We start from the raw sequence: 25,692 nt of genomic DNA, 5'->3' as shown, positions 1-25,692 counted from the left end.
TTGTGATTGAGGCAGACCATCAAGCAAAACACCTGTCCCCTCTTGATGCCCTCAGTCAGCACAGGCTAAGTACAGTTCTACTGCCCTTTACTCATACAATAAGAATAACAACATTTCATTAACACCCCCCACCCCCTGCATTCAAGTGATTTGTAACCCAACTCCAGCCAAAATCTGTCACTTGGGCAACAGAGCTCTGTTTGCTGGATACCTAGGTGGATTAGGTGTGAATGTAAATACAATCTGGTCCTGAAGCCTTTCTCCCAGCCCCCAGCTCATCACTAGCTGTCAGGGAGAGCTCATTTAGACTTTGCTTACAATTCATAATTTGAAATTATTAGGTTAGCAAACATCTCCAAAATGACTGCACTGACATTGTCATAAAAAACAACAGCTGTATAAGGAAGCTAGTCTATGTTCGTACTTTTCAAATCTATTATACTTTTTCAGATACAACCTATTTTATCATAAACTTTATATGCTTTTAAAGTGTTTATTAATGTTTCCATTTCAATTCAAATTTCCAAACAATCACTAAATTGGAAACACTGCATGTAACTAGTTCACAAAACTGGGGTGGAGGCGAGAGAATTCGGGGGGGTGTAGGGAAATCCCTGCTGCGAGGGCTGGGGGCGGGGGTTAATGGGTGCACGGGCTCTCAGCCGTCCTGCTAGTGGGGGCATTTGGGAATCTCATTAGACTCGCTCTGTGCAGGGGTGGAGGCAGACAGAGCAATGCAGACAGATCTCCCTCTCCCTGCCACAGAGCAGCAGCCCACACAGCTGGAAAAGTTTCAGAGTAGCAGCCGTGTTAGTCTGTATTCGCAAAAAGAAAAGGAGTACTTGTGGCACCTTAGAGACTAACCAATTTATTTGAGCATAAGCTTTTGTGAGCTACAGCTCACTTCATCGGATGCATTCAGTGGAAAATACAGTGGGGAGATTCATATACATACACAGCCTGGAACCCACAGAAAGAGGGCGGGGGAGAGAGCTGTTGATCCAACTCTGTGAGGACAGCCCTGTGAGACCCCGGAGCAGCAGTTCATTTGCCGGTGTGCACTCTCGGCTGGCAGAGGCTCTCGCTGTGGACTCGGTTGCACGGCGCCTGGAAGTTCTGGTTCCAAAGCCCGGCTCTTCCCAAGGAGGAGGAAAATCAAGGAGCGGTAATCTGATCTGACTGAGGGTAAGGAGGCTGAAACAACAGGCATAGATTCTCCTCAGAGAAGGGCAAATCTCCGCAGGAGCACTAATAATATTATCGTCTGTACATGTCCTTTTGCATCTGTGGCTTGGGTGGAGAGGGGAGGAGAAGCCAGTGACTGATGTGTACGAAAAACATAAGGTTAAAAAGGTGTTTGACAACTCTTAAAAACAGCCTAAGGTTGGAGGTAGTCTAAGCATCCTGGGTGAAAACCAGTCTAATTAGCAGGATGTAGATATGAAACGGAGCAACTCATACGGTTTTTAGAGGTAGACAATATAAAGTATCTGTGTAAATTTGCTTGTATCAGAGATCAAATGGAAGCATCTGGTTCTTGCAGGGTAAGGTCTGGTGAGTTGTTAGCACCCTTCAAAGCATTCATTTGAGCAACCTCCCTGGCACTCTTAGAGCAGCAACCTAGATAGTCTTTTAAAACTGCTCTCTTTGCTCTTGAATTGTTGTAAATGTAACACAATGTATAAAACAATTTTGCACATACAATTATGAGAACTGCGTGGTAATACTAATATAGATATTTTTCTTAATTAACAAAAGGCCAGCTCCTCACCTGATCTATTTTGACATTTACTCTACTGAAGTCAAGGGTGTTACACCCACATATATCAGCTGCGGGTCTGTCCCATTTTTTTTAACTCGGGGGTTGGTTAGAGGTTGTCCATTTGATTGCATATTATTTACTTCACAAAGAGAAAATACCAGGGGTGCTTAGCCTAAGGGAGAAAGCCATAACAAGAACCAAAGGCTGGATGCTGAAGCCAGACACATTCAAATAAAGCACAGGTTTTAAACCACTGGAACACACTACCAAGGGCAGTGGTGGATTCTTTGTCTTTAAATCAAGACCGGATGCTTTACTAAAATAAGTTTTAGCCAAACACAAGTTATTGGGTTCAATACAGGAGTAACTGGAGGAAATTTAATAGCCTGTGACATACAAGCAGTCAGACTAGAATGATGTAGTGTCCCTTCTGGCCTTAAACTCCTTAAATCTATACTTGATTATTCAAAACAAAACAAAACAAAACCACCCAACCCACAAATAACACAACTGGCTGTGGGTTTTTTAATAGTGATCTTTCAAAGAACAATAGATTTTATTTTAATTTCAGTTAATGACACACCAGTTTGCATGCTTCTGAAAATCTGTGGGGTTGAAATCCTTTACAATTGTAATTTGTACATGTTGTGATAATTCCTTCTGTCCATCAGAATTTGTAAATAGAAGAGATAGGGGGCATGGGGAGAAGCTGTTGTAAGCCAATATATGTATCCACATCTAGCAAGTATATATTTGTATAATGATCTTTTATTTAATGGTGACCTGAAAGGGAAAGGGAAAAGCATTTGCTTCTTTTTGATGTAAAGAAGACATGGGGGGAGAGAGAGAGAGAGAGAGAGTGGATGCGGGGTAGGGGAAGCTGAGCTGCTGTTTGCTTTATTTTTTAACGTTGGAACTATCAGGAATATAAAGCCTGGTTTGCTGCAAGACTTGTCAGAGGTCTCCGAATCATTTCAGTGGGAAGTGATCAGTCTAGAACAAAAGTCTTTTCAGAGAAGTGTTTCTCAGTTCTTCAGGTTAAATGGATGTTTTCAAGAAAAAAACAACAAACAAGAATTTTAAACCTACTGAATGATTTAATGGAAATGTTTATGATCAGATTTCTCCCTCTCTGTATTTATGCCAATTCCTCAGTTGCCATAGTGTATTCTAGGACACAAGGCCTGACCTTTCTAATATAGAAAGCTATACAACCGGGAAAAAGCCACCCAAACTTGTTTTTGAGAAGAATAGGAAACCACCAAGGTCAATTTTATATTTCAAACAAGGTTAAATCAATTTTTTACACTTTTCAAGTCCTCTATTAAACAAGGACCCAAACTATGTAGAACAGTGGTTTGCAACCTTTTTTCATTTGCAGATCCCTAAAAAATTTTGGATAGAGGTGCAGACTCCTTGGGAATTCTTAGACATAGTCTGCGGACCTCCACGGACCTCTAGGTTGAAAACCACTGTTCTACAGTAAGGACAACCTTTCACGGACCCAATAGACATAGTCTGTGGACCTCACAGGGTCCCTGGCCCACAGGTTGAAAACCACTGAAGTAGAGAGATCATAAACTACTAGCAGGAGTCCCAGGGTGGGCCAAAGACAGGACCTACCAGGCACTGGGACACAGCGGGGAGTAGCAGTAAGATTTAGAGATTGGAGTACTAGGACCACAGCACCATCCCCCAGCTGCCTGGAGCAAGAGCTCTAGGGATGACTTCCTTGCAGGGTGGCCTCTAAAAGCACCCCACTTCCAATCTGTTGGGAGGAACAGGGATTTTGCTTCACTCATCTCATCTGCCTGCTGACATCAGCAGAACCTTTTGTTCCCGAGTGAACCGTAGTAACCATCACTAACGCTGTGAATTTCCTCTCTGTAGCAAATGGCACAGTGTGACTAGTTCCTGTGCAAATACATAATCAGGAGACAGCACTAGAAATTTTTTCACCCCTCACTTCCCCCATTCCTCTTGCCAAGGAGCAAAGGCCAGTCACAAATGTAACCCCTGCGATCCCCATGATTAACACCATTAGTGACATTACCAGCCACAGAAAAGACAGGGCATGACATTAAAACACAATCACTAGTATTTTATTCTGTCCAAAACTTTATTGGCATCTTTACATGGCTATGTGACATCATATATCTAAGGCACTTATCTCTGTGGTCGAGAAATACTCACACAATGTGCAATTCTTCCTTTAGCCATTACCCTCAATATGGTTGGATGTGTGCGCTTTCAAATATCCATCAGTTGATTATGGCTGAATTATGGTTGGATTATGATCCACCAGCTGAATGTAGCTGGTATTTGCTGTTTGGCAAATTCCTTATTTAGTTGTGTCATTGCTGGTAGATTCTAGTTTTACCGTTTTATTCCATGTGATGGAAAACCTTGGTCTAAGTTCAACCCTGGTATAACTGTTCTTCTCCATAGAGTTACATCAGGGATGAATTTAGCCCATTTGAAGCATAAAGACAGATTGTTCAAATCTGTATCCATCTGACTGAGCTGTGTTTATTTTAAAACTTGCATTTATTTTGTATTGTGAGCTATGACCTATGGCTAAAAGGCTATATTAATAAACCAGGTTTCAGAGTAGAAGCCGTGTTAGTCTGTTATTGATAGATTGTTCATTACTGTGTGTGACTGTATGCTACCATTTCCTCTAATTTGTTTGGGAAATTGAAAGAAGTTCTGTTTTTAAATTGCAGCCTCCCTCCCTAAGAACAGAAGTGATAACAGGACACAGGAAATAACTTGCAATTAACTCTGTGTTCCAGTGCTTTCCTTGAATCTTGCTGAAAAAAGCTAATAATCTCTGAGTGTTTTTCTTTCTTCACAGAAATTGTTCTTCACAGAAAAAGTCAGTCAGTTTGGCTGATGTTGGTAATCCTTGTTGCACATTAGGAATCTTGAAAAAGCAGTTTGGTTACTCTTGATTTCAGTTTAAATAACTAAAAGACACCTAACCAGGGCTCGAGGCACCATAACATACCATTGCATACAATTAAATCTCAGAAGCACTAAAATAATTAGCTGTACAGGAATCCAGCCAGTCAACTAGCCCCCCCAAAAAACCCTCTTTTCTGCCCCTTCATCATTCTAGGAAGTTTACCTTCAGCCCTCTTCAAGTCTGGTGAAACAAATATCTTTTGTAGCGTGCTTGGAAGGTTACCAAATTTCAATCTATTTTGGACGGAGAGATGAAGCAAGTTCCAGAGTCCTAGCACCCTCACGGAGAACGTCCTTCTATCTGGCCCCTCCATTTTTTAGTGAAGGGAATTCAGTTTGAGTGCCCCTGCAACACAGAAGCTGACTTTTTTATTTTTCCCCGGGGGTGCTCCACTGCCCCGAGGCTCCGCCCCCTCCCTGGAAACCTCACCCTCACTCCGCCTTTTCCCGCTTCCCTGCTGCCCCCCACTTGCTGCTCTCTGCGCTCCCCCAAGGTCCTCCCCCAAGCACCAAACAGCTGATCTGTGTTGCTGGTGCAGTGCCGCCGAACATCTGTGGCTGGTGGGTGCTGAGCACCCACTATTTTTTTCCCCATGGGTGCTTCAGCCCCAGACCACCCCTGGTGTCAGCACCTATTCCCTGTGAGACAACGGATATGGCAGTATGATTCCTGGCGCAAGAGGTGATCCTTCAGCTAGTCCAGTTCCAGGCCATTTAGGTCTTTAGAGATCATAACCAACACCTTAAACTCCACCCAGCAACCAACAGGCAGCCAGTGCAGATCCCAGAGACATGGTGACGTGTTCTCAGTGAAGTGCCTGCCTTAATAAAAAAGCACTACATTCTGCACCATCTTCAGAATCTGAATGGTTTTAATGGTAGCCCCACAGAGTGCTTGGCACCAGTCTAATCTTGAGGTAATAAAAGCATGGGGAACAGTGGTATGGCCCACAATCATTGGGAAAAGTTGTAACTGCCTAGCCAGACGCAGATGATAACAATCTGACTGAATTATGACTGTAATATAATCATAACACAGAAGTTGGAAGGGTCTAAAATCACCCCCAAGTTGTGAATCTGACTAGCTAGGGCTGGTCAAAGATGTTCTATCAACAGTGACTTTCACTGGAAAATTGGGGTTTTGACTAAATAAAAATTGTTTCACAAAAGTGGTTGTTTTCTGTGGAAAACGTCAATATTTCATCAAAAAAACTGAACACATGAAAACAGAAACGTTCTGATTTAAAGTGGCACCGCCACGGTTTATGGGAGTGCTAATTTGGGTGCTTTATGTTTCTCTCTTTTCTATTGGCAGGGCCATCACCAGCCATGATGCACTTTGATCAACTATTTTGTACCCTCCCCCTTCACCAAGAGGGAGCAAGTGGTGCATCATGGAAAATGTAGTCCAATCACAGAGGCCAGCCGCCTAGATGAGAACAGGAGCATAAGTCACCCAAACTACAATTCCTATAAGGACCTGCAATGCCATTTTTTCAATAGAAATGTTTTAGTTTCAGCTGAAATACTTAGTTTTTTAGTATTTTGCCAAAATGTTGAAATTTTTCCCAAGAGGTGTTTGTGTGTGTGGGGGGGGGGGGGGGGGAGCTATTTTCTGACCAGCTCTTCTGGTAACTAATACAAGTTATTCCTAGCAGCTAACAGGATTACTACTCCCTCCACCATCCCCTCTGATTCCCCTAACCAACCATCCTCACTTGTCTGGGTTGAGCTTCATCCAGCTTACTCTCATATATACCCCAGTCTCATTTAAACACTAGTTGAGGCACTGAGTTGCATCATCTGGGTCTGACGAGGTGGAGTCATAGAGCTGGGTGTTTTCAGCATATTGAAAACATTGCACCCCATACCTCCTTGCTGACTTCCTTAACACCCCCATATACATTTTGAATAGGGAGGATGATGGAATGGCACCATGTGACACCCCATGCTTGAGGACTCTCTGAGAAGAGGAATGGTTGCCCACAACTATCCATTGCAAACTCTGAGAGAAAATAACAAAGACACTGAAGAGCAACCCCTTCCACTGCTGTTGGGGTCCCTAGGTGAGTTGTCAACCCTTGTGATCAGTCAGGCAGCTGATGCATTTAATAATATTAGTGTGGACACCTGATCTTCATCCACTGCTAGGAAGGGATCAGCTACCAGCACAGTATCTGTGCCAAAGCCAGGTCCACACCAGATTGACAAGAGTCAAAGAGATCAAGGGCATCTAGATACGGTGAGAGTTGTTTTTCCACAACCTTCTTCACAATCTACCCAAAAAGAGGTGATATGATACTGATAGATAATTGGCAAGATAGTCAACATCAAATTATGAGTTCCTGAGCAAAGGTCGCACTTATGTTTCCTTCAAAGCAATCAACACCCTGCCCCCTCTCTCTGAGAGGCATCGACAATCTCCGCAAGCAACAGATCCTGTGGTTATCCACTGGTCTTCACCAGCCAGGAAGCACATGGATCTAAAACACAGGTTGTGGGCTAAAGCTCTTTCAACATTTCAGTCAGTACCTTAGTGTGACGTTCGCCTGGTGTTATCTGGACCGGTGATCTGCTAGGTCACTCCAATCCTTGACTTCTGGGAGCCAGCCTTACCCTGCTCTGCTGTGAGAACCCCCACTCCTGGGCTGTTCATGCACAGCATCTGGCACGTAAGCTGCTTGGATTGTGCAACCGAATGACACTAGCCAGTATCTCCAGTCCCAGACACAACCCTAGGAATCTCTGTCTTGCAGTGGTCAGTTATGCCCGCTGAACACTGTAAGCTTATATGAGTTCATCAATTTAACAAAGAAATTGATATGTACCAGGCTTGTTATCTGAAGGGGAGTCTCTGACATGCTTCAAACCAAATGCACAAATTTATTAACTACAAAAGATAGATTTTAAGTGATTTTTAAGTCAAAGCACCAGAAGTCAGATTTGGTCAAACGAAATAAAAGCAAAATGCATTCTAAGCTGATCTTAACACTTTCAATGCCTTTACAAACTTAGATGCTTCTCACCACAGGCTAGCTGGTTGCCCTTCAGCCAGGCTCTCCCCTTTGATCAGTGCTTCAGTCACTTGGTGGTGATGTCTGTAGATCGACGTGGAAGAGAGAGGAAGAACATGGCAACATCTCTCCCTTTTATCATGTTCTTTCTTCCCTCTTGGCTTCCTCCCCCCCACTCTTTCAGGGTCAGGTGAGCATTACCTCATCGTAGTCCCAAACTGACCAAGGGAAGAGGGGTGACTCACTCAAGAGTCCAACAGATCCTTTGTTGCTGACTAGGCCAGTGTTCTTTGTTCCTATGAGGCTGAGCTGGGTTTGTCCCATACATGCCCTGATGAGATGTGAACTGCCCTTCTGTTCCTGGAGAGTTTTCTCTGGGCTTGTTTTAAGCCATGAGGACACATTTTCAGCCTCATAACTATATACATGAAATTTTACAACCTATAACATTACTATAACAACAGTGCTCAGTGCACCATGACAAACTCTGCATTGGATACCACACGATCCTATTATAAGGATGAAGATGGGGGTGCAGGGTGTTCCCCTGAGATACAGAGTGTCACACTCAGTGAGCATTACCAGCTGAAGATCTAGCAAACAAGACTAGGACTTTACCTTGTTCCCTCAAGACCTGGCTTGGTCACCATGGAAACAGACAGCCTGTCTCTAAGTTGATCAATCTTGTCCATACAATAACAAATAGTTTTCTCACAGTGAGAGGAACCCAGCTAACTACTAAGCTGAGACCGTTAGGATTTATCAGATACTTTGTCATCCAAAACAAATGTGCTGTCTGAGATTTTGAAGATGCTCTGGTGGAGGAAAATACAAAGGATTTTCTTTTCTCTCTCTTCTGAATGTGGCAGATCATCTGTCAATCAAAGGTGATCTGTGAGAAACAAGACAGCGAAGAGTGTACCTAGGGATGGAGGATAAAAAGTGTTATAGGGTATGTTAATACTCTAATAAGGGGTCCCAGAACCCGAGCTCCAGCCCAAGGCCAGACCTCTACACTGCAATTCGATAGCCTCCCAACCATAGCTCTGTGAGTCTGAGTCAGCTGACATAGGCCAGCCAGGGGTGTTTTATTGAAGTGTAGACATACCCTTTATGTTCCACTAAACCCATCCAGGCAGTGGTCTGTCTGTCGAATGAAATTCTCTCTCAGAGTGTTCTGGAATCTTTCTGGCTCCATTAATTTCTGGGGGCAGACCATCAAAACAGGTCCTTTGCCTCAAAAGGAAAGATGAGCCCCAACCTCAAAGTGCAGGGGTAATGGTTGATCTGTGACATGGGTTTAAGTGAAGTTACTTAGCCTCCAATCCCAATCCAAAAACCAGGTCCAAAGTGTGATCAGCTGTCTCAGTTGAACCAATAAATACCTGATATAGGCCCATGGTCCTCTTGGCACCCAGGAAATCCTAAACTGCCTTAGAAGATTTAAAATCTACATGCAGATTGAAGTCACTGAGAACAACTGGATCAAATGCCACCATAGTGAAGAATTTTATTACTAAGTGACTTGGCAGTGCAGCAAGGCAAGCTGAATTTAACCAGGAACTAGATGTTTTACATCATCTCCTTACAAATTCATTATTGACTATATGCATTAAATGATTTACAAAATAGAATACATGTGTTTGGAGAGTAACCTGATGGGCAGGTGGTGGTATTATTATTATTAACAATAATAATAAATAGTGGCTTATGGGTTTTTTTTTCTGTTAAGCCTTAAGGGCTGATTGCGTGGCTGCAGGACTCTGGGCTCAAGGAGAGATTTTTTTTCAGTGGTCAGGTGTCCTGGGAAACAGCTGCTTTCTCAGGTACCTTTCCCCTCATTGTCTATCGGTCTTTATCTTTTTCCTACTGTTTCGCTGGAGGGCACTTCTTATTTTTACTATGTCTCTTGTGTTTCCATTGACAATGCAAGAATTTTGTTTTTCTTCTGAGTAATGCTGCACTCCTTATTGTTCTTGTCACATCTGTTTCCTTCTCTGCTCCTGAAACGCAGATCCTTGCCTTGGGAGGTCACTCTTGAGATAAGTGTATTTCTTTATTGTCATCAAGTGTTCTCCACCCTACATTAATGTAATGGCCCTTTGTGAGCCAAGGAGGCGGAGAGAGGGTAGCTGTCACAGTGACAGTAAATTAATTAGAAGCTGTGTGCACAAGATGAAAGGGCCAGGACACAGCAGTATTTTGTTAGTATTCAGAGATGGAATGTTACCAGTGAGGATGTCACCAGTACAATGTTTCTTGTTTATGTTGAATGCCTTTTCTTGGGAGCTTGATGGTGGCATAGCTGGTCCCCATATCAAGAAGAAGGTGAAAAACTTTCACAGTGCATATGCTGTCTGGATAAGCTACTACATAAGGTACTGGTAAAGAAGGGAACACTTGCTACCCACTTGGATCAGGTGAGGATGGAGCAAGTACTGAAGGATGCTTTTCCTGGCATTCTAACAACCCTGAAACTGCAGCTTTCTGATTCACTTTGGAATCCCCCCTCCTTCTCCAGACTGGTATGGGATATTAAGGAAGAGGAGGATTGACTGGCAGCGGCTCCTCATGATGGAATAGCTGACCTAAAGAAGGGCCTGCTGTGTCTAACTGAGCACATTAATCAGCTACTCCAGCTGCATACTCTAGTGGAAAAACCTGACAGATATCCTAAGTTACAAAGGAGGGATGCCTTTGTGAGAACCAATGATGCAGGTGCTGATATTACCACCTGTCGTTCAAGAGGCTCTGTGGAAACTACTTGTAGAAGTGACGACATCTGCTACAAATGTGGGGAGAATGGTCACACAAAACAAGACTGTGAAGCAAAAGAGGATTAACGGATAGTCACCTGCAAGCTTATCCAAGCCAGAAAGAATTCTGGAAATTTCAGAGAAGCCCAGTGAAGGAGCGAACTGGTGTTTCAAGGAAGGTATGCTCCACTAAGTGCTACCAACAGGTTGCTCGTACCTGGAGGGATTTTTCCCAAGGACTGGTCAGTCCAGCTCCCATTGTCCCTATTCAAGTAGAAGGCATTTATGCTCAAGCCTTTCTGGACACTGGTTCGCAGGTCACCATTCTATATAAGACATTTTACAACACCCACCTTCATCACTTGCCCATCCAACCCTTAGATAATTTGCAAATCTGGGGGTTGAGTAATCAAAAATACCCATATGAGGGGTACTTTTCCATTCATATTGAGTTCCCATAGTCCATTATGGGAGCTCCTGAGAAGCTGGACACTTTAGTCCTACTGTGCCCAGACTCCTGTGTCAAGAGTAATGTTGCAATCTTGGTTGAAACCAACACCAGTCTGGTCTGGCGATTTTTCAAAGTATGCAAAAAACAATGCATCAATACCTTGCCTATTCACCCTAACATCCGTGTAGCCTATAAATTCTTCCAAGGAGAATCTCTCTGTTTCTGATGAGGATGCTAACAGATACAGCAATGTGTGGTATGCACAGAAAAAAAATGTCTGCATACCACCCGGCAGCACCCATAAAGTGACCTAAGTTTCTTATTCAGTCGACTGATCAGTTGTTGTTCTTGGAAACAACAGAGGAAATCTCTCTCTCTGGAGGATTTGTGGTCAGGCCTGAGGTCAAGCGACTACGGCAGGGTCTGCTAGAAGGATCACAGTTACTGTTAGAAATGTATCTGCTCACGAAGTGATCATTCGGCGTGGGACAGTGATTGCCCAGTTGATGTAGTACCTCAGATGCATGCTGCAGCGGACAAGAACAACACTATTGACTTGACACCCGATTCTTTTGATTATGGAGATTCCCCTATCTCTGAGGAATGGAAACAGTGCCTCTGTAGGAAAATGTTAGAACATGCTGATGTCTTCTCCCGATATGAGTGGGATGTGGGCTGTGCAAAAAGTACTCAGCATGAGATCTGTCTAACTGACTCTGAACCTTTTCGAGAACGATCCTGTCGCCTGGCCCCAGCTGATGTGGAAGATGTTCAGAGACACTTACATGGCTTGATGGCTGCTGGAATAATTTCTGAGTCACAAAACCCGTATCCCTCCCAATTGTTGTGGTGAGGAAGAATTAAGAAAATTTCAGAAAATTAAGGAAAGCCTCGTCAAAGCTCCCGTCTTGGCATTTGCTGATCCTCAAAAGCCTTATGTTTTGCATGTGGATACCAGAATGGATGGATTAGGAGGTGTATTATACCAAGAACACCCTGAGGGGTTCAGGCCGGTTGCCTTCATCAGCCAAAGCTTGTCGTCCACTGAAAAAAACTACCCTGTGCACAAACTTGAATTTCTGGCTTTAAAATGGGCTATAGTAGACAAGCTGCATGATTATCTGTATGGGACGAGGTTTGAGGTTCACATGGATAATAATCCTTTGACTTCTATTTTAACATCAGCCAAACTGGATGCCACTGGTCACCAGTGGTTAGCAGCATTGTCCAGCTACAACATCAGCCTAAAGTGTACCGCCCAGGTAGCAAGAACTTGGATGCTGATGCATTGTCTAGATGACGGCACCTGAGGATGAGTGGGAAGAGATATCTGCCCCTGGGGTTTGAGCTTTGTGTCAAGTTTCTACTGTTAGTGGGAAACTGACTAAAATGTTACCTGCCTGCCTTATTGATGCTATTCCCCAAGCTTAATGCAAGCTTGCTTCTTTAGACACCTCCCATCTTCCCCATTTGAATCGTTCTGAGCTTCAAGCCACACAACAGAATGATGCCTGTGCTGGAAAGGTTTGGCTGGCAGTTGATCAAGGGAATCCTGATGCTGTGGATAAGCACAGGCACATTGATATTCCTCTCCTAATGAAAGAATGGAATCGATTTTCCCTGTAGAATGGACTTTTGTATAGAATCACTAACCATCCCGGGCAACACGCAAAAAAACAACTGATTTTACCTCAACAGTTTCACAAAGCTGTACTACAATCTTTACATGATGACTGTGGGCATCTTGGGTTTGATAAGACCTACTGGCTTGCACAAGACCAATTCTACTGGCCACGGATGAAGACTGATGTTGAGGAATATTGTAAGACATGTGGCCGGTGTATACACAAGTGAACTGCTCGACTGTTTCGTCTTCACAGTGAAGGCCCTATGGATTTGGTCTATATGGATTTTCGCACAATTGAACCCGATAGCAGAAATACTTGTAATGTGCTAGTCCTAACTGATCATTTTACAAGGTATGCACAGGCCTTTCTCACTAAAGATCAAAAAGATTCTACTGTTTCTAAAACTCTTTGGGAAAAGTACTTTGTGCAATATGGGCTGCCCAAGCGGATGCACTCTGATCAAGGATGCGACTTTGAAAATCGATTAATTCAAGAACTTCTGACTATGCTAGGTATATTATTATCCACAGGGAGACCCACAGCCTGAACGATTCAATTGGATCCTGCTTAATATGTTGGAAACCTTGAATACCAAACTGAAATCTAGATGGAGCCAGCATGTTAGCCAGCTTGTGCATGCTTACAGCTGTACCCAAAATGAGGCCACTGGGTATTCTCCGTATTTCCAAATGTTTGGGCATGAAGCACAATTACCAGTAGACCTCTGTTTTGTGGTCTCAGTGGATAGATCTTCCCGCCAGTCTTACCTCCAGTATGTGGCTAATTTAAAAAAAGACCTGTGTGCTACTCATCAACTTGCTCAGGTGGCATCTGATAAGATGAACCGGGGCAATAAAGAACGTTATGACCAGAAGATGCGATACTGTGATCTGCAACCCGGTGATCGTGTTCTTATCAAAAAAATCTTGGTCTCCCTGGAAAACATAAACTTGCAAACTGCTGGAATTCGCAGACCTACATTGTGGAGAATCAAATGCCTGGGCTACCTGTCTTTAACTAAAGCCTGAAAAGAATGGTGGCCCATTAAAGACTTTACATCAAAACCACTTACTTCCTCTGGGGCAACACGTCAGAATGGATGCTCCATCAGATATCGAGCCTACCTCTCTACCCAGATCATCTAACCAGAGAAGAGCTCTGACGTCCAAGAGTTCCTCCCACAACTCCATAAGTGGTCTAATCCTGTGCCAGTCCCTGCTACCATGATGGACATCAGAGACTGATTCTGAGGAGCTTTGCCCCGACTATATAACTATGTATCAAGAACCCTCAGATATATCTACTGGGTCTGTTGTACTGCCACTTGAGCCAGATCAACCTGAAAGCGTAATTAGCACACCTCCTTTAAACCCTGAAGCTCTTCCATTCTTTCCGGTGGGAGAAGTCCTCAGGGAGGGCGTAGATGTATGCAACAATCCCCCTGGGTCTTTAGTTGTAGGGAACAAGGTTGCTACAGATGTTGCTCCTTCTACAATGGCTAATTCTGATGGAGCTTTATTAACACCTCCTGTAGAAGATGAAGAAGGGATGGTACAGCCCTTAAGGAGGTTCCAGCAAGAATTCAGGCCCCCACAGCGGTTCACATATGATGTGGTTGGAGTCAGCAGTGAGGTGTCCATCCCCATAGTACATTGTGGGGTGGTTGTGCTGAAAGATTTTAAAACACCTGTGGATTCCAAACTAGAATATGTGATAAGCTCAAGCGTTTTTTATGGTGGTGCTTACCTCAGGCTAGATGCTTAAATTGTTCCAATTCTAGTGGGCCTACACTTTATCTTCCATTGACTGTTACCCCAGCTAGCAGTAGGAATTAAGAATGTATGTATTATATTGTAAATTAAACTGTTTTTCTTCTTTGTTCTGGTTCCTCAATGGGGACATTAAGGATTTTTCTGGTGGGGGGAGAATGTAGGCACCCCTTATTAGAGGGGCCTCTGAACTTTTTGGGGGGTGGGAGGGATAGCTCAGTGGTTTGAGCATTGGCCTGCTAAACCCAGGGTTGTGAGTTCAATCCTTGAGGGGGCCATTTAGGGATCTGGGGCAAAAATTGGGGATTGGTCCTGCTTTGAGCAGGGGGTTGGACTAGATGACCTCCTGAGGTCCCTTCCAACCCTGAGATTCTATGATTCTATGATTCTATGTGTTCCAAGGGAAAAGCCTGTGTGCTGCAATCTAGCTTTAGAGACTACAACTCCCATGATGCCTTGGGGAAAGGGGGAGAGATCTCCTCCTGCAGGGAGAACAGGCGGTGGACTCTATTTTGGGAAAAGAAGTGAGATTGCTGCTGTGGAGCTTGGTCCATACCGGGAGCTGCTGCTAGGAAGCCAGAAGCTGCTGCTGAGAGCCTGCAGGGGCTTTGATCGAGCAGGGAGCCTCAGAGGCTGTTGATGGCTTCACTGGAGTCAAGAGCAGAGACTATTGCTGTGCATAGAGCTGACTGAGGTGGGCTGCAGTGAAGGAACTATGAGTAGCCCACACTCCTGTTTGGGAAAGTACTTGCAAGGGAAGGGGCACCGCAGAGAGACTGAGTCTGAGGAGAGGCATAGTGATCTTCCCATCGAACTAGGACCCAGAGCTGCTGACATTTGGTGGGGCCAGCTCCAGTTTCGGAGGGGTTCTGCAGCTTTTTGACTTGGCTGGACTGATACACGGAACCAAGAGAGTGCTGTCTCCAGCTGCAGATCTTCAAGCGCACCCACGCAAGCAAGTGTTTAGGACTCTGAGATCCAGAGTGTGCACTGTGGGGTGCAGTGAATGGTGGCAGTGTAAATGCCAGTTAAGTTTAATTTATTACTGTATAGTATATTTGTTAATTGATTTTATTCAACTGTTTCTGTAGATTTAAATTAGTAGTGACATTTAATTTTAGTCTGTTATACCCTGTTTCTTAAATTGTTAAGTAAATGAGTGTTAGTGTAACCCACACACCTCCTGGGTGTGGTGTTCTGTCCTATCTAGGGGCACCCATATCACTTAGAGAGAGAGATAAAATGAGTCTGCTCTACAGCCTTAGCTAACAGCTAGTTGGCTTTTAGCTCATGCGGTAGAGGCTCATGCATTAAGTTTCAGAGGTCCCAGTTCAATCCCACCCACCGACGACCAGGGTCTGTCGCCGTTACATTAGCTCTAATTTAAGTATATTGGATGTATATTATTTATAATTGGTATTTGAGTTAGACCCATGCCACAGGTTGTTGTTGTTATTATTATTATTATTTATTATTATTATTACTATTTGAAGGCGTTTATTCCTGGTGGTTCCCAAGGCACGCCATTGAGTGTGTACAGGGAACAGCCAGGTGGAGGTACCACCAATTTTAACTTCCTTTAGGAGAAAAGGGACTGCAGCAGAGAGGTGGACAGAGGATTCCCACTTTTCCAACATCACCACTGGGATACTCAGGATCTCCTTTAATGTCAACAACGTCAGGTGCCCAGGGACACAAGTGAGTGTTGCCTGCTCCCGAGTAACCCAGGGAAGAAAGGCGGTTACAATACTATATATGGATGCTTTGCTATTAATGCTGTTGAAAACATGCATGTGTTTGTGTGCCTCTTACTTTCTCCCTGTCTTTGAAGGGGGAAAGCATAAGGAAGACACATCCATCATGTCTGGTATCTTGTCTCCAGTGTGGCCATTGCCAGACATAGGGTATAAACCAGGGCTGAATGAAAATTTAACAATTTTGAAAATTTTCACAAAAAAGGATGAACTTTTTTGTGAAAATTTAATGAAAATATGTGTCCTGGCTATCAACCAGCTCTAGTATAAATACCCCTGTAGCTCTTAGATGCTATAGCACTAAGGTACAAGTGCCTTAGAAATATTTGTGACAGAGACCACTCATCTAATCATGCTATACGTAGAGGAGACGTTTATTTCTGTACCCAGCATCCACAGCTGGTGGCCAGTTTAGCCTTTGAGCAGCAGAGTGACTCACTCATGGACAATAATTGTATCCTAGTAGATAAAATTATCATAAGAAAACAACTAAACATCCAGCAAAGTCCTAAAGCTCCCAAATCCCTGTATGTCTCCATCCCTGGTACTTCTAAGCCTCCAAATGCCAACATTTCAATTATACCTCCAAAACTGGGCCCAAGAGTTTTCCATGCATATAGGTGCTGGGTGCACAAACATGATTTACATGAGCAAATGCCTATTTTGCATGTACAGTGCATGTACAAAGTTTTTTCGGGTGCAACTGTAACGCCGACAGACCCTGGTCGCTGGCGGGCAGGATTGAACCGGGGGTATCCGGAGCTTAGTGCATGAGCCTCTGCTGCATGAACTAAAAGCCAACTGCCTATTAGCTAAGGCTGTAGAGCAGACTCATTAATTGCTCTCTCTTTAAGTGATCTCAGTGCCACTAGATGGGACAGAACACCACACCCAGAAGGTGTGTGGGTTACACAACCTTAGAGGCTGTTTGAAATTCTAGCTCTAAATGTAGAACTTTGGAGGTGTGGGGGGAGGAAAGAGATTTAACTTCAGGTAACTTTCCAGCTCCTACACCTCAATCGCATTTGGTAGTGTAATGGACTTTAGAATGGACTCTCTCTGCAGTTTGCAAATGTGTTCCTGTTACACCCAAGAGCGGTCTTGTCATGGCTCCATAAATGGGAGCATTATCATTGGAAATAGATCTACTGTTAAGCCCATAACTTCATGTATCAAATCTCTCTTGCTTCTCCAGGTGAAAGAACAGATCAGTTCTCAGATGACTTGCCAAGGTCTGATTTTGACTGTGGTCTTTGTCATGCTCTGCAGGGCAGAAGGTGAGGCCAGTGGTATTTCCTCTCAGATTTCTACAAGGGGTGTGGGGGCTGGTCTCTGATTCCTGAGGCTCCACCAGAGCAGTAAAGTGACAGCTCACTGGGTCCTCTAAGACGGAGATTCTTAAACGGGGGGGCACGGAATGTATTCTGAGAGCTGGCTGCCTTCAGAGCTGGGCTTCTGGGGAGCAGCGGCTGCTGGCCAGGGGCCCAGCTCTGAAGGCAGCACCGCCACTGCTAGCAGCACAGAAGTAAGCGTGGTATGGTATTACCAGCCCAAGATGGAATGGCTCTTCTCCACACACAAAACCAGGTGCACCCCTCACACCAGTAACAACAGTGTGATACCAGTAAGCAGTATCTCACTTAAAATTTACATTACTATATACTTAAATGGCTCTGTTTGAATCAATGCCTTAATGTTTTTACTATTTAGTGAAAGTTGCACGTAGCTGGTTTTTTTTTAATTGGTATGTGTACTTGTGTGGCAGGAGTGGGCCATAAACTACTTCAGGCAGAAAGAAGGGGGATGCAAGCAAATAACTTTGTGAACCACTGCTCTCAGAAACCAGTTAATTTCAGTCTCCCTCTTTCTCTGTGTACATAGATAACTTAATGGATTCTTTCTCCATCTGACTCTGTGGGAATGGCTTTGGGTCTCTCTTGCTAGCCAGTCTTCCTTTAACCTCTTATAAAAAAAAAATCTTTTGGGAGAACCAGAAGCCATATGTGGATTTAATCAAGTGGAGGTAGGTGCATAGAGGGGTTGGTAAGGAGATGCAGTAAGTGGCTTTTTGATGGTCTAATAAAGATGGAGGCCAAGGACCTCGGCTGATGTAAATCAACAATGCTCCGCTGAGGTCAATAGAATAGCCCCAATTTACATCTGCTGGTTATCTGGCCCAGAAAGTCAGCAAGAGACTTCTAAGCATGACCGAAGGTGATATTTGTCTATTTCATGTATTGTTTTATATCACTACAGCAGACACAGTGATACAGAAAAAAGTGGTGGAGGTGGGTGGCAATGTGACCTTGAGCTGCCTTCTGATGGGATCTTATGACATTCTGCAAGTTACATGGCAGAAGACAAATACTAGAGAGAATTTGGCTACGTACAGTGTATCTAAAGGAGTAACTGTTGCTGAAACATACCGAGGTCGATTAAATTTCACACGCCTGTCACTAAATGATACGGCCATCACCCTCTGGAGAGTTGGAATCCAGGATGATGGATGTTACAAATGCCTCTTTAATACCTTTCCCACCGGAGCCATCCCACAAGACACCTGCTTTACTGTCTATGGTAAGGTTCTCTGTGGGGAAGAATCTCTAAAGGGAAGGGAAGGTGTTTTCTAGCTGCAGCATTTGCTTGCAGCATCCACTGGTCAGTTGCATCAAGGACTCCAGCACTGGGAGCTTCCCCACAGCAGTACCATGTCTGTACTAGCTGGAACTGCGTTAGAAGAATACCCTATCTGTTGCTGCTAGAGGGACTCCAGCAATGTGAGCCGCCTCACTGCAGGCCCCTGTTACTGCATGTGGAGACTCTCACTGTGAGCGTCCTTACTTTAATGTCCTCTAAGTGCCGCCTAAAACTCATGGAGGGGGATCTTCCTCCCTGCAGGGTCTTCCCAGTCATGGCTAGGACTCAGGCTGCGTGAGCCTCATTGCACAGCACTATTGGTAGCAGCTAGGAGAACATTGTCAAGCGGCCACATGATTTATCTCTTGGTAGAAACCCTCAATTCCGGGATCTCAAAAGAAGTTAATGCCTCCATGATAGTTCCCTTCAATATAGGGGACCAAGGGAATAGGGAATGAATCATAGCAAGGGTCTGGGGCAGGTGGACTTGTTTGTATTCCTTCCCTATGGGGCTGCATCAGAATGCAATGAGGTACATTGGTTTCGATGCTATTCCATTTGATCAAAAGCTCCTTGTGTTTGTGTGTGTTTCAGAGCAGCTCAGAGGATCTCTCCATTATATAATCTCTGAAGGCAACTTGACAGCCACCTGTTCTGCTAATGCCTGGCCTCGTCCTGTGATCTCCTGGATTGTGCCGAAAGCTCAGAGTGAAAAGACAGAAGAGGTGGTCACGCACCCCAATGGAACATTGTCCGTCATCAGCAAACTCTATGTCAACCGTTCTACAAGCCTGGCTGGGCAATTGCTGATCTGCAGAGTACGGCACATGGAGAAAGACAGAGATTACAGTGTGAAAGTGGAAGACGGTCAGTTAGTGATATATACATGACCAGTGTTAATGTCCTTTTGGCTGCAAGATTTTGTACTAGCATATCTTCAGCCCCATTTTTGGATGGGGGGAGATAACGGGAAACTAACGTCCAAGAAAGAGGAGAGGCAAGTGTTTGTGTGGTGGGGAGGGAGAAAGAGAGAGGATCCTACTCTGAGTTCAGCACTGCATTGGGGTTTGGTGCAGGAGTCGGCAGTCTATCACTATGTGCTCTGGAGGGGAAAAAAAGTTAGAGAGCTCTGTATTGTTACCAGATTTCCCATTACTTCGGGGTATGCTCATTTATTAGGGTTACTCTTCTGAGGGGGGCAGGTTCTGTAATTCTGTCAATGTACTGCTTGTGTCACTTGTGTTTTTTGTATGTAGCTCTACTTCTCCCTTCTGCAAGTCCCCTCCCAATGGAGCTATCCTGCAGGACCTAGGTGCCCCAGGGCTGGGTTCCTCAACTCTAGAATCAGGTGTGCACGCACACACATACACACACACACACACAGACTAACAAACCAAGTCTGAGTGGACAGGGTCAAGCAACACTTTCAAGCTGACCCCTTATTTGCCCCTGGACTCGGTAGTCTGGGTCGAGGAGCACTTCCAAGCTGCTACCCTCACATGTCACAGGTTCAGCACGTCCCTATCCCCACTTTCACATTACAATTGTTCTGGTAGTAACCCACTTGATGAGCAAACCCCACAGGATTTTGGGGCACTGCAGGGATCTTTAGCTTAGGTAAGAGGAGCATTGCTGCAAAGTAAATGGGAAAGCCAGAAACACAAAAGAGTAAAGTTCAGAGAGAGCAAGAGGGAAGCAACCAGCTTAACCATAAAAGTTATTTACTGAATAAAAGTGATAACCACACCAGGAGAGCCTAAACAGACACAACAGTTACATGATTAAGGAGTACAAAAACTGATCAAACAAGTCAGGGTTAAAAAGTTATACCTGAGGTAGAAAAGAAAACAGAAAGAGAGAGATGGGGTCTCACCACTCCACGAAGCTTGAACTGGTTGGGGTTCCCAGGTGATGATGGTAGCTCAGGAGACAGGCAGAGCCCCCAGCACGATCAGTCAGGAGAAGAGGGAGTCCCAGTGGAATGGATGCGGTGTTTGAATCCAGGCATCAGAACACTTACTTGAGTGTGGGTAGGGGTTTTTTGTAGGGAAATAACAATGGTTCAAGGGAGAACACTAGATTTGTTTATGGGTAAACTGTTGACTCACGGGTTTTCTTTAGGCTAGACAATAGGAACTGATCACTCTTGGCTATGGGTGGTGGTTCTTACCAGGTTTCAGAGTAACAGCCGTGTTAGTCTGTATTCACAAAAAGAAAAGGAGTACTTGTGGCACCTTAGAGACTAACCAATTTATTTGAGCTGTAGCTCACGAAAGCTCATGCTCAAATAAATTGGTTAGTCTCTAAGGTGCCACAAGTACTCCTTTGGTTCTTACCAGGGAGCTCACAATGCAATTGGGCAGTTTCAGTATTTTGGATATCAGTCAAGGATTCATTACTAGAATTGGTCTGATAATTGCTGAGCTGGGTGTGTGCAGGCGTAGGTTCATTAACATCTGGAGCAGAGATCTCCCCGGATGCAGTGCTTCCCTGTTTTTCTGGTCCCAGAGTTCAGTGCCTTGGAATCTCTGTTGTCCATTCTGTATGCTAATAGAGATGCCTCCCTGTCCCATCTTTGATGCAGATGAGGTGAGGGGAGTTGCCTTAATCTTGTCACCCTTGTCAGGAGGGGTTTATGTGTGTCTCCCACCGCCTTTCATTGCTTTCTGTAAGTCTTTCTTCTGATGGGTTTTGGTTCAAGCAGAGGCTGGGGGCGGGGGGTGTCTTTCATGAGTCAAACAGGCTGGATACTGCGCCCCGGTTCCCCAAGAACACAGAGCTGACTGGTATCAGTATGCTCTCTGGGACAAGGCCCCATGGTTCCTGTGGCAAACCCATGCCTCAGGCTGAAAATTCTATGTAGCGTTTTTATTGACTTAAAGAAAAGGAGTACTTGTGGCACCTTAGAGACTAACCAATTTATTTGAGCATGAGCTTTCGTGAGCTACAGCTCACTTCATCGGAAGCTCATGCTCAAATAAATTGGTTAGTCTCTAAGGTGCCACAAGTACTCCTTTTCTTTTTGCGAATACAGACTAACACGGCTGTTACTCTGAAACCTGTCTTTATTGACTTAAATATGAAAATGAATAATTCAGTCAGTACAGTATCACTTGTTGTTTATTTTAATAATGAATTCAGTTACGTGCTCTCTGCCCCTATATTTTCAGTGTGACATCAACTTTTTGTTTTTTTACTGCCAACCCAACAATGTCAGTGGAGACTGGTGTTTTGGGTAGCTGGGAGGGAGACATTTGAGGCTCAATTTTTATAGGTATTTTTGGATTCATCACTAAAGTATTTGAGCACATCACAGTGCTAATGAATTTGTCCTGCCAGCATCCTGGTGAGGTAGAGAAGTATTATTAGCCCAGTTGTTATAGAGAGGAAACGGAAGCATTAAAAAATTAAGGGCTGAATACTCAAAAGGAGTTACGCTCCTTTCATTGGTTTCAGAGGAACAGCCGTGTTAGTCTGTATTCGCAAAAAGAAAAGGAGTACTTGTGGCACCTTAGAGACTAACCAATTTATTTGAGCATGAGCTTTCGTGAGCTACAGCTCACTTCATCAGATGTATACCGTGGAAACTGCAGCAGACTTTATATACACACAGAGAATATGAAACAATACCTCCTCCCACCCCACTGTCCTGCTGGTAATAGCTTATCTAAAGTGATCAACAGGTGGGCCATTTCCAGCACAAATCCAGGTTTTCTCACCCTCCACCCCCCCCCACAAATTCACTCTCCTGCTGGTGCTAGCCCATTCAAAGTGACAACTCTTTACATAATCAAGTCGGGCTATTTCCTGCATAGATCCAGGTTTTCTCACATCCCCCCCACCCCCATACACACACAAACTCACTCTCCTGCTGGTAATAGCTCATCTAAACTGACCACTCTCCAAGTTTAAATCCAAGTTAAACCAGAACATCTGAGGGGGGGGGTAGGAAAAAACAAGAGGAAACAGGCTACCTTGCATAATGACTTAGCCACTTCCAGTCTCTATTTAAGCCTAAATTAATAGTATCCAATTTGCAAATGAATTCCAATTCAGCAGTTTCTCGCTGGAGTCTGGATTTGAAGTTTTTTTGTTTTAAGATAGCGACCTTCATGTCTGTGATTGCGTGACCAGAGAGATTGAAGTGTTCTCCGACTGGTTTATGAATGTTATAATTCTTGACATGTGATTTGTGTCCATTTATTCTTTTACGTAGAGACTGTCCAGTTTGACCAATGTACATGGCAGAGGGGCATTGCTGGCACATGATAGCATATATCACATTGGTGGATGTGCAGGTGAACGAGCCTCTGATAGTGTGGCTGATGTTATTAGGCCCTGTGATGGTGTCCCCTGAATAGATATGTGGGCACAATTGGCAACGGGCTTTGTTGCAAGGATAAGTTCCTGGGTTAGTGGTTCTGTTGTGTGGTATGTGGTTGTTGGTGAGTATTTGCTTCAGGTTGCGGGGCTGTCTGTAGGCAAGGACTGGCCTGTCTCCCAAGACTTGTGAGAGTGTTGGGTCATCCTTTAGGATAGGTTGTAGATCCTTAATAATGCGTTGGAGGGGTTTTAGTTGGGGGCTGAAGGTGACCGCTAGTGGCGTTCTGTTATTTTCTTTGTTAGGCCTGTCCTGTAGTAGGTAACTTCTGGGAACTCTTCTGGCTCTATCAGCTCTCCAACACGAGTTTCTACAAGCCATTACCCTATGATCCCACTGAGCGTTACCAAAAGCAACTACAGCATTTGCTCAAGAAACTTCCTGAAAAAGCACAAGATCAAATCCGCACAGACACACCCCTGGAACCCCGACCTGGGATATTCTATCTACTACCCAAGATCCATAAACCTGGAAATCCTGGGCGCCCCATCATCTCAGGCATTGGCACCCTGACAGCAGGATTGTCTGGCTATGTAGACTCCCTCCTCAGGCCCTACGCTACCAGCACTCCCAGCTACCTTTGAGACACCACTGACTTCCTGAGGAAACTTCAATCCATCGGTGATCTTCCTGATAACACCATTCTGGCTACTATGGATGTAGAAGCCCTCTACACCAACATTCCACACAAAGATGGATTACAAGCCGTCAAGAACACTATCCCCGATAATGTCACGGCTAACCTGGTGGCTGAACTTTGTGACTTTGTCCTTACCCATAACTATTTCACATTTGGGGACAATGTATACCTTCAGATCAGCGGCACTGCTATGGGTACCCGCATGGCCCCACAGTATGCCAACATTTTTATGGATGATTTAGAACAACGCTTCCTCAGCTCTCGTCCCCTAAAGCCCCTACTCTACTTGCGCTATATTGATGACATCTTCATCATCTGGACCCATGGAAAAGAAGCCCTTGAGGAATTCCACCATGATTTCAACAATTTCCATCCCACCACCAACCTCAGCCTGGTCCAGTCCACACAAGAGATCCACTTCCTGGACACTACAGTGCTAATAAACAATGGCCACATAAACACCACCCTATACCGGAAACCTACTGACCGCTATTCCTACCTGCATGCCTCCAGCTTTCACCCTGACCACACCACACGATCCATCGTCTACAGCCAAGCTCTGCGATACAACCGCATTTGCTCCAACCCCTCAGACAGAGACAAACACCTACAAGATCTCTCTCAAGCTTTCTTACAACTACAATACCCACCTGCAGAAGTAAAGAAACAGATTGATAGAGCCAGAAGAGTTCCCAGAAGTTACCTACTACAGGACAGGCCTAACAAAGAAAATAACAGAACGCCACTAGCGGTCACCTTCAGCGCCCAACTAAAACCCCTCCAACGCATTATTAAGGATCTACAACCTATCCTAAAGGATGACCCAACACTCTCACAAGTCTTGGGAGACAGGCCAGTCCTTGCCTACAGACAGCCCCGCAACCTGAAGCAAATACTCACCAACAACCACATACCACACAACAGAACCACTAACCCAGGAACTTATCCTTGCAACAAAGCCCGTTGCCAATTGTGCCCACATATCTATTCAGGGGACACCATCACAGGGCCTAATAACATCAGCCACACTATCAGAGGCTCGTTCACCTGCACATCCACCAATGTGATATATGCCATCATGTGCCAGCAATGCCCCTCTGCCATGTACATTGGTCAAACTGGACAGTCTCTACGTAAAAGAATAAATGGACACAAATCAGATGTCAAGAATTATAACATTCATAAACCAGTCGGAGAACACTTCAATCTCTCTGGTCACGCAATCACAGACATGAAGGTCGCTATCTTAAAACAAAAAAACTTCAAATCCAGACTCCAGTGAGAAACTGCTGAATTGGAATTCATTTGCAAATTGGATACTATTAATTTAGGCTTAAATAGAGACTGGGAGTGGCTAAGTCATTATGCAAGGTAGCCTGTTTCCTCTTGTTTTTTCCTACCCCCCCCCCCCCAGATGTTCTGGTTTAACTTGGATTTAAACTTGGAGAGTGGTCAGTTTAGATGAGCTATTACCAGCAGGAGAGTGAGTTTGTGTGTGTATGGGGGTGGGGGGGATGTGAGAAAACCTGGATCTATGCAGGAAATAGCCCGACTTGATTATGTAAAGAGTTGTCACTTTGAATGGGCTAGCACCAGCAGGAGAGTGAATTTGTGGGGGGGGGGGGGTGGAGGGTGAGAAAACCTGGATTTGTGCTGGAAATGGCCCACCTGTTGATCACTTTAGATAAGCTATTACCAGCAGGACAGTGGGGTGGGAGGAGGTATTGTTTCATATTCTCTGTGTGTATATAAAGTCTGCTGCAGTTTCCACGGTATACATCTGATGAAGTGAGCTGTAGCTCACGAAAGCTCATGCTCAAATAAATTGGTTAGTCTCTAAGGTGCCACAAGTGCTCCTTTCATTGTTTAATTTCCACTGATTTAAATAGAAATTAGGAACCTGATTGCTTTTGAGCACTCAGTCTTTAGTTAC

The 25,692-nt window shown here is 44.4% G+C and overlaps 1 protein-coding gene across 12 annotated transcripts in view; it reads left to right on the top strand.

Moving 5' to 3' along the window:
- Window positions 1-690: 690 nt before the first annotated feature.
- LOC125645155 (OX-2 membrane glycoprotein) overlaps window positions 691-25,692 on the top strand; it is a 143,551-nt gene continuing 118,549 nt past the window's right edge. For 8 of the 12 annotated variants that reach the window (XR_007359221.2, XM_048870361.2, XM_048870354.2 and 5 more), the window contains exons 1-6: window positions 691-1,185; window positions 6,645-6,795; window positions 15,931-16,045; window positions 17,297-17,378; window positions 18,358-18,678; window positions 19,333-19,605. Coding sequence is in view for 11 of the 12 variants with exons in the window: in XM_048870361.2 (XP_048726318.1) it covers window positions 17,321-17,378; window positions 18,358-18,678; window positions 19,333-19,605 (652 nt within the window). In the remaining variant the exon portion in view is untranslated. The remainder of the gene's footprint in view (window positions 1,186-6,644; window positions 6,796-15,930; window positions 16,046-17,296; window positions 17,379-18,357; window positions 18,679-19,332; window positions 19,606-25,692) is intronic. The other 4 variants (XM_048870372.2, XM_048870344.2, XM_048870328.2 and 1 more) reach the window with 4 other exon arrangements.

Source organism: Caretta caretta, chromosome 1 (genome assembly GCF_965140235.1).
Source record: "Caretta caretta isolate rCarCar2 chromosome 1, rCarCar1.hap1, whole genome shotgun sequence".
In the NCBI taxonomy this organism is placed as follows: Eukaryota; Metazoa; Chordata; order Testudines; family Cheloniidae; genus Caretta; species Caretta caretta.
The sequence above is the reverse complement of the archived record's forward strand: the minus strand, read 5'-3'. Positions and strand labels throughout refer to the sequence as shown.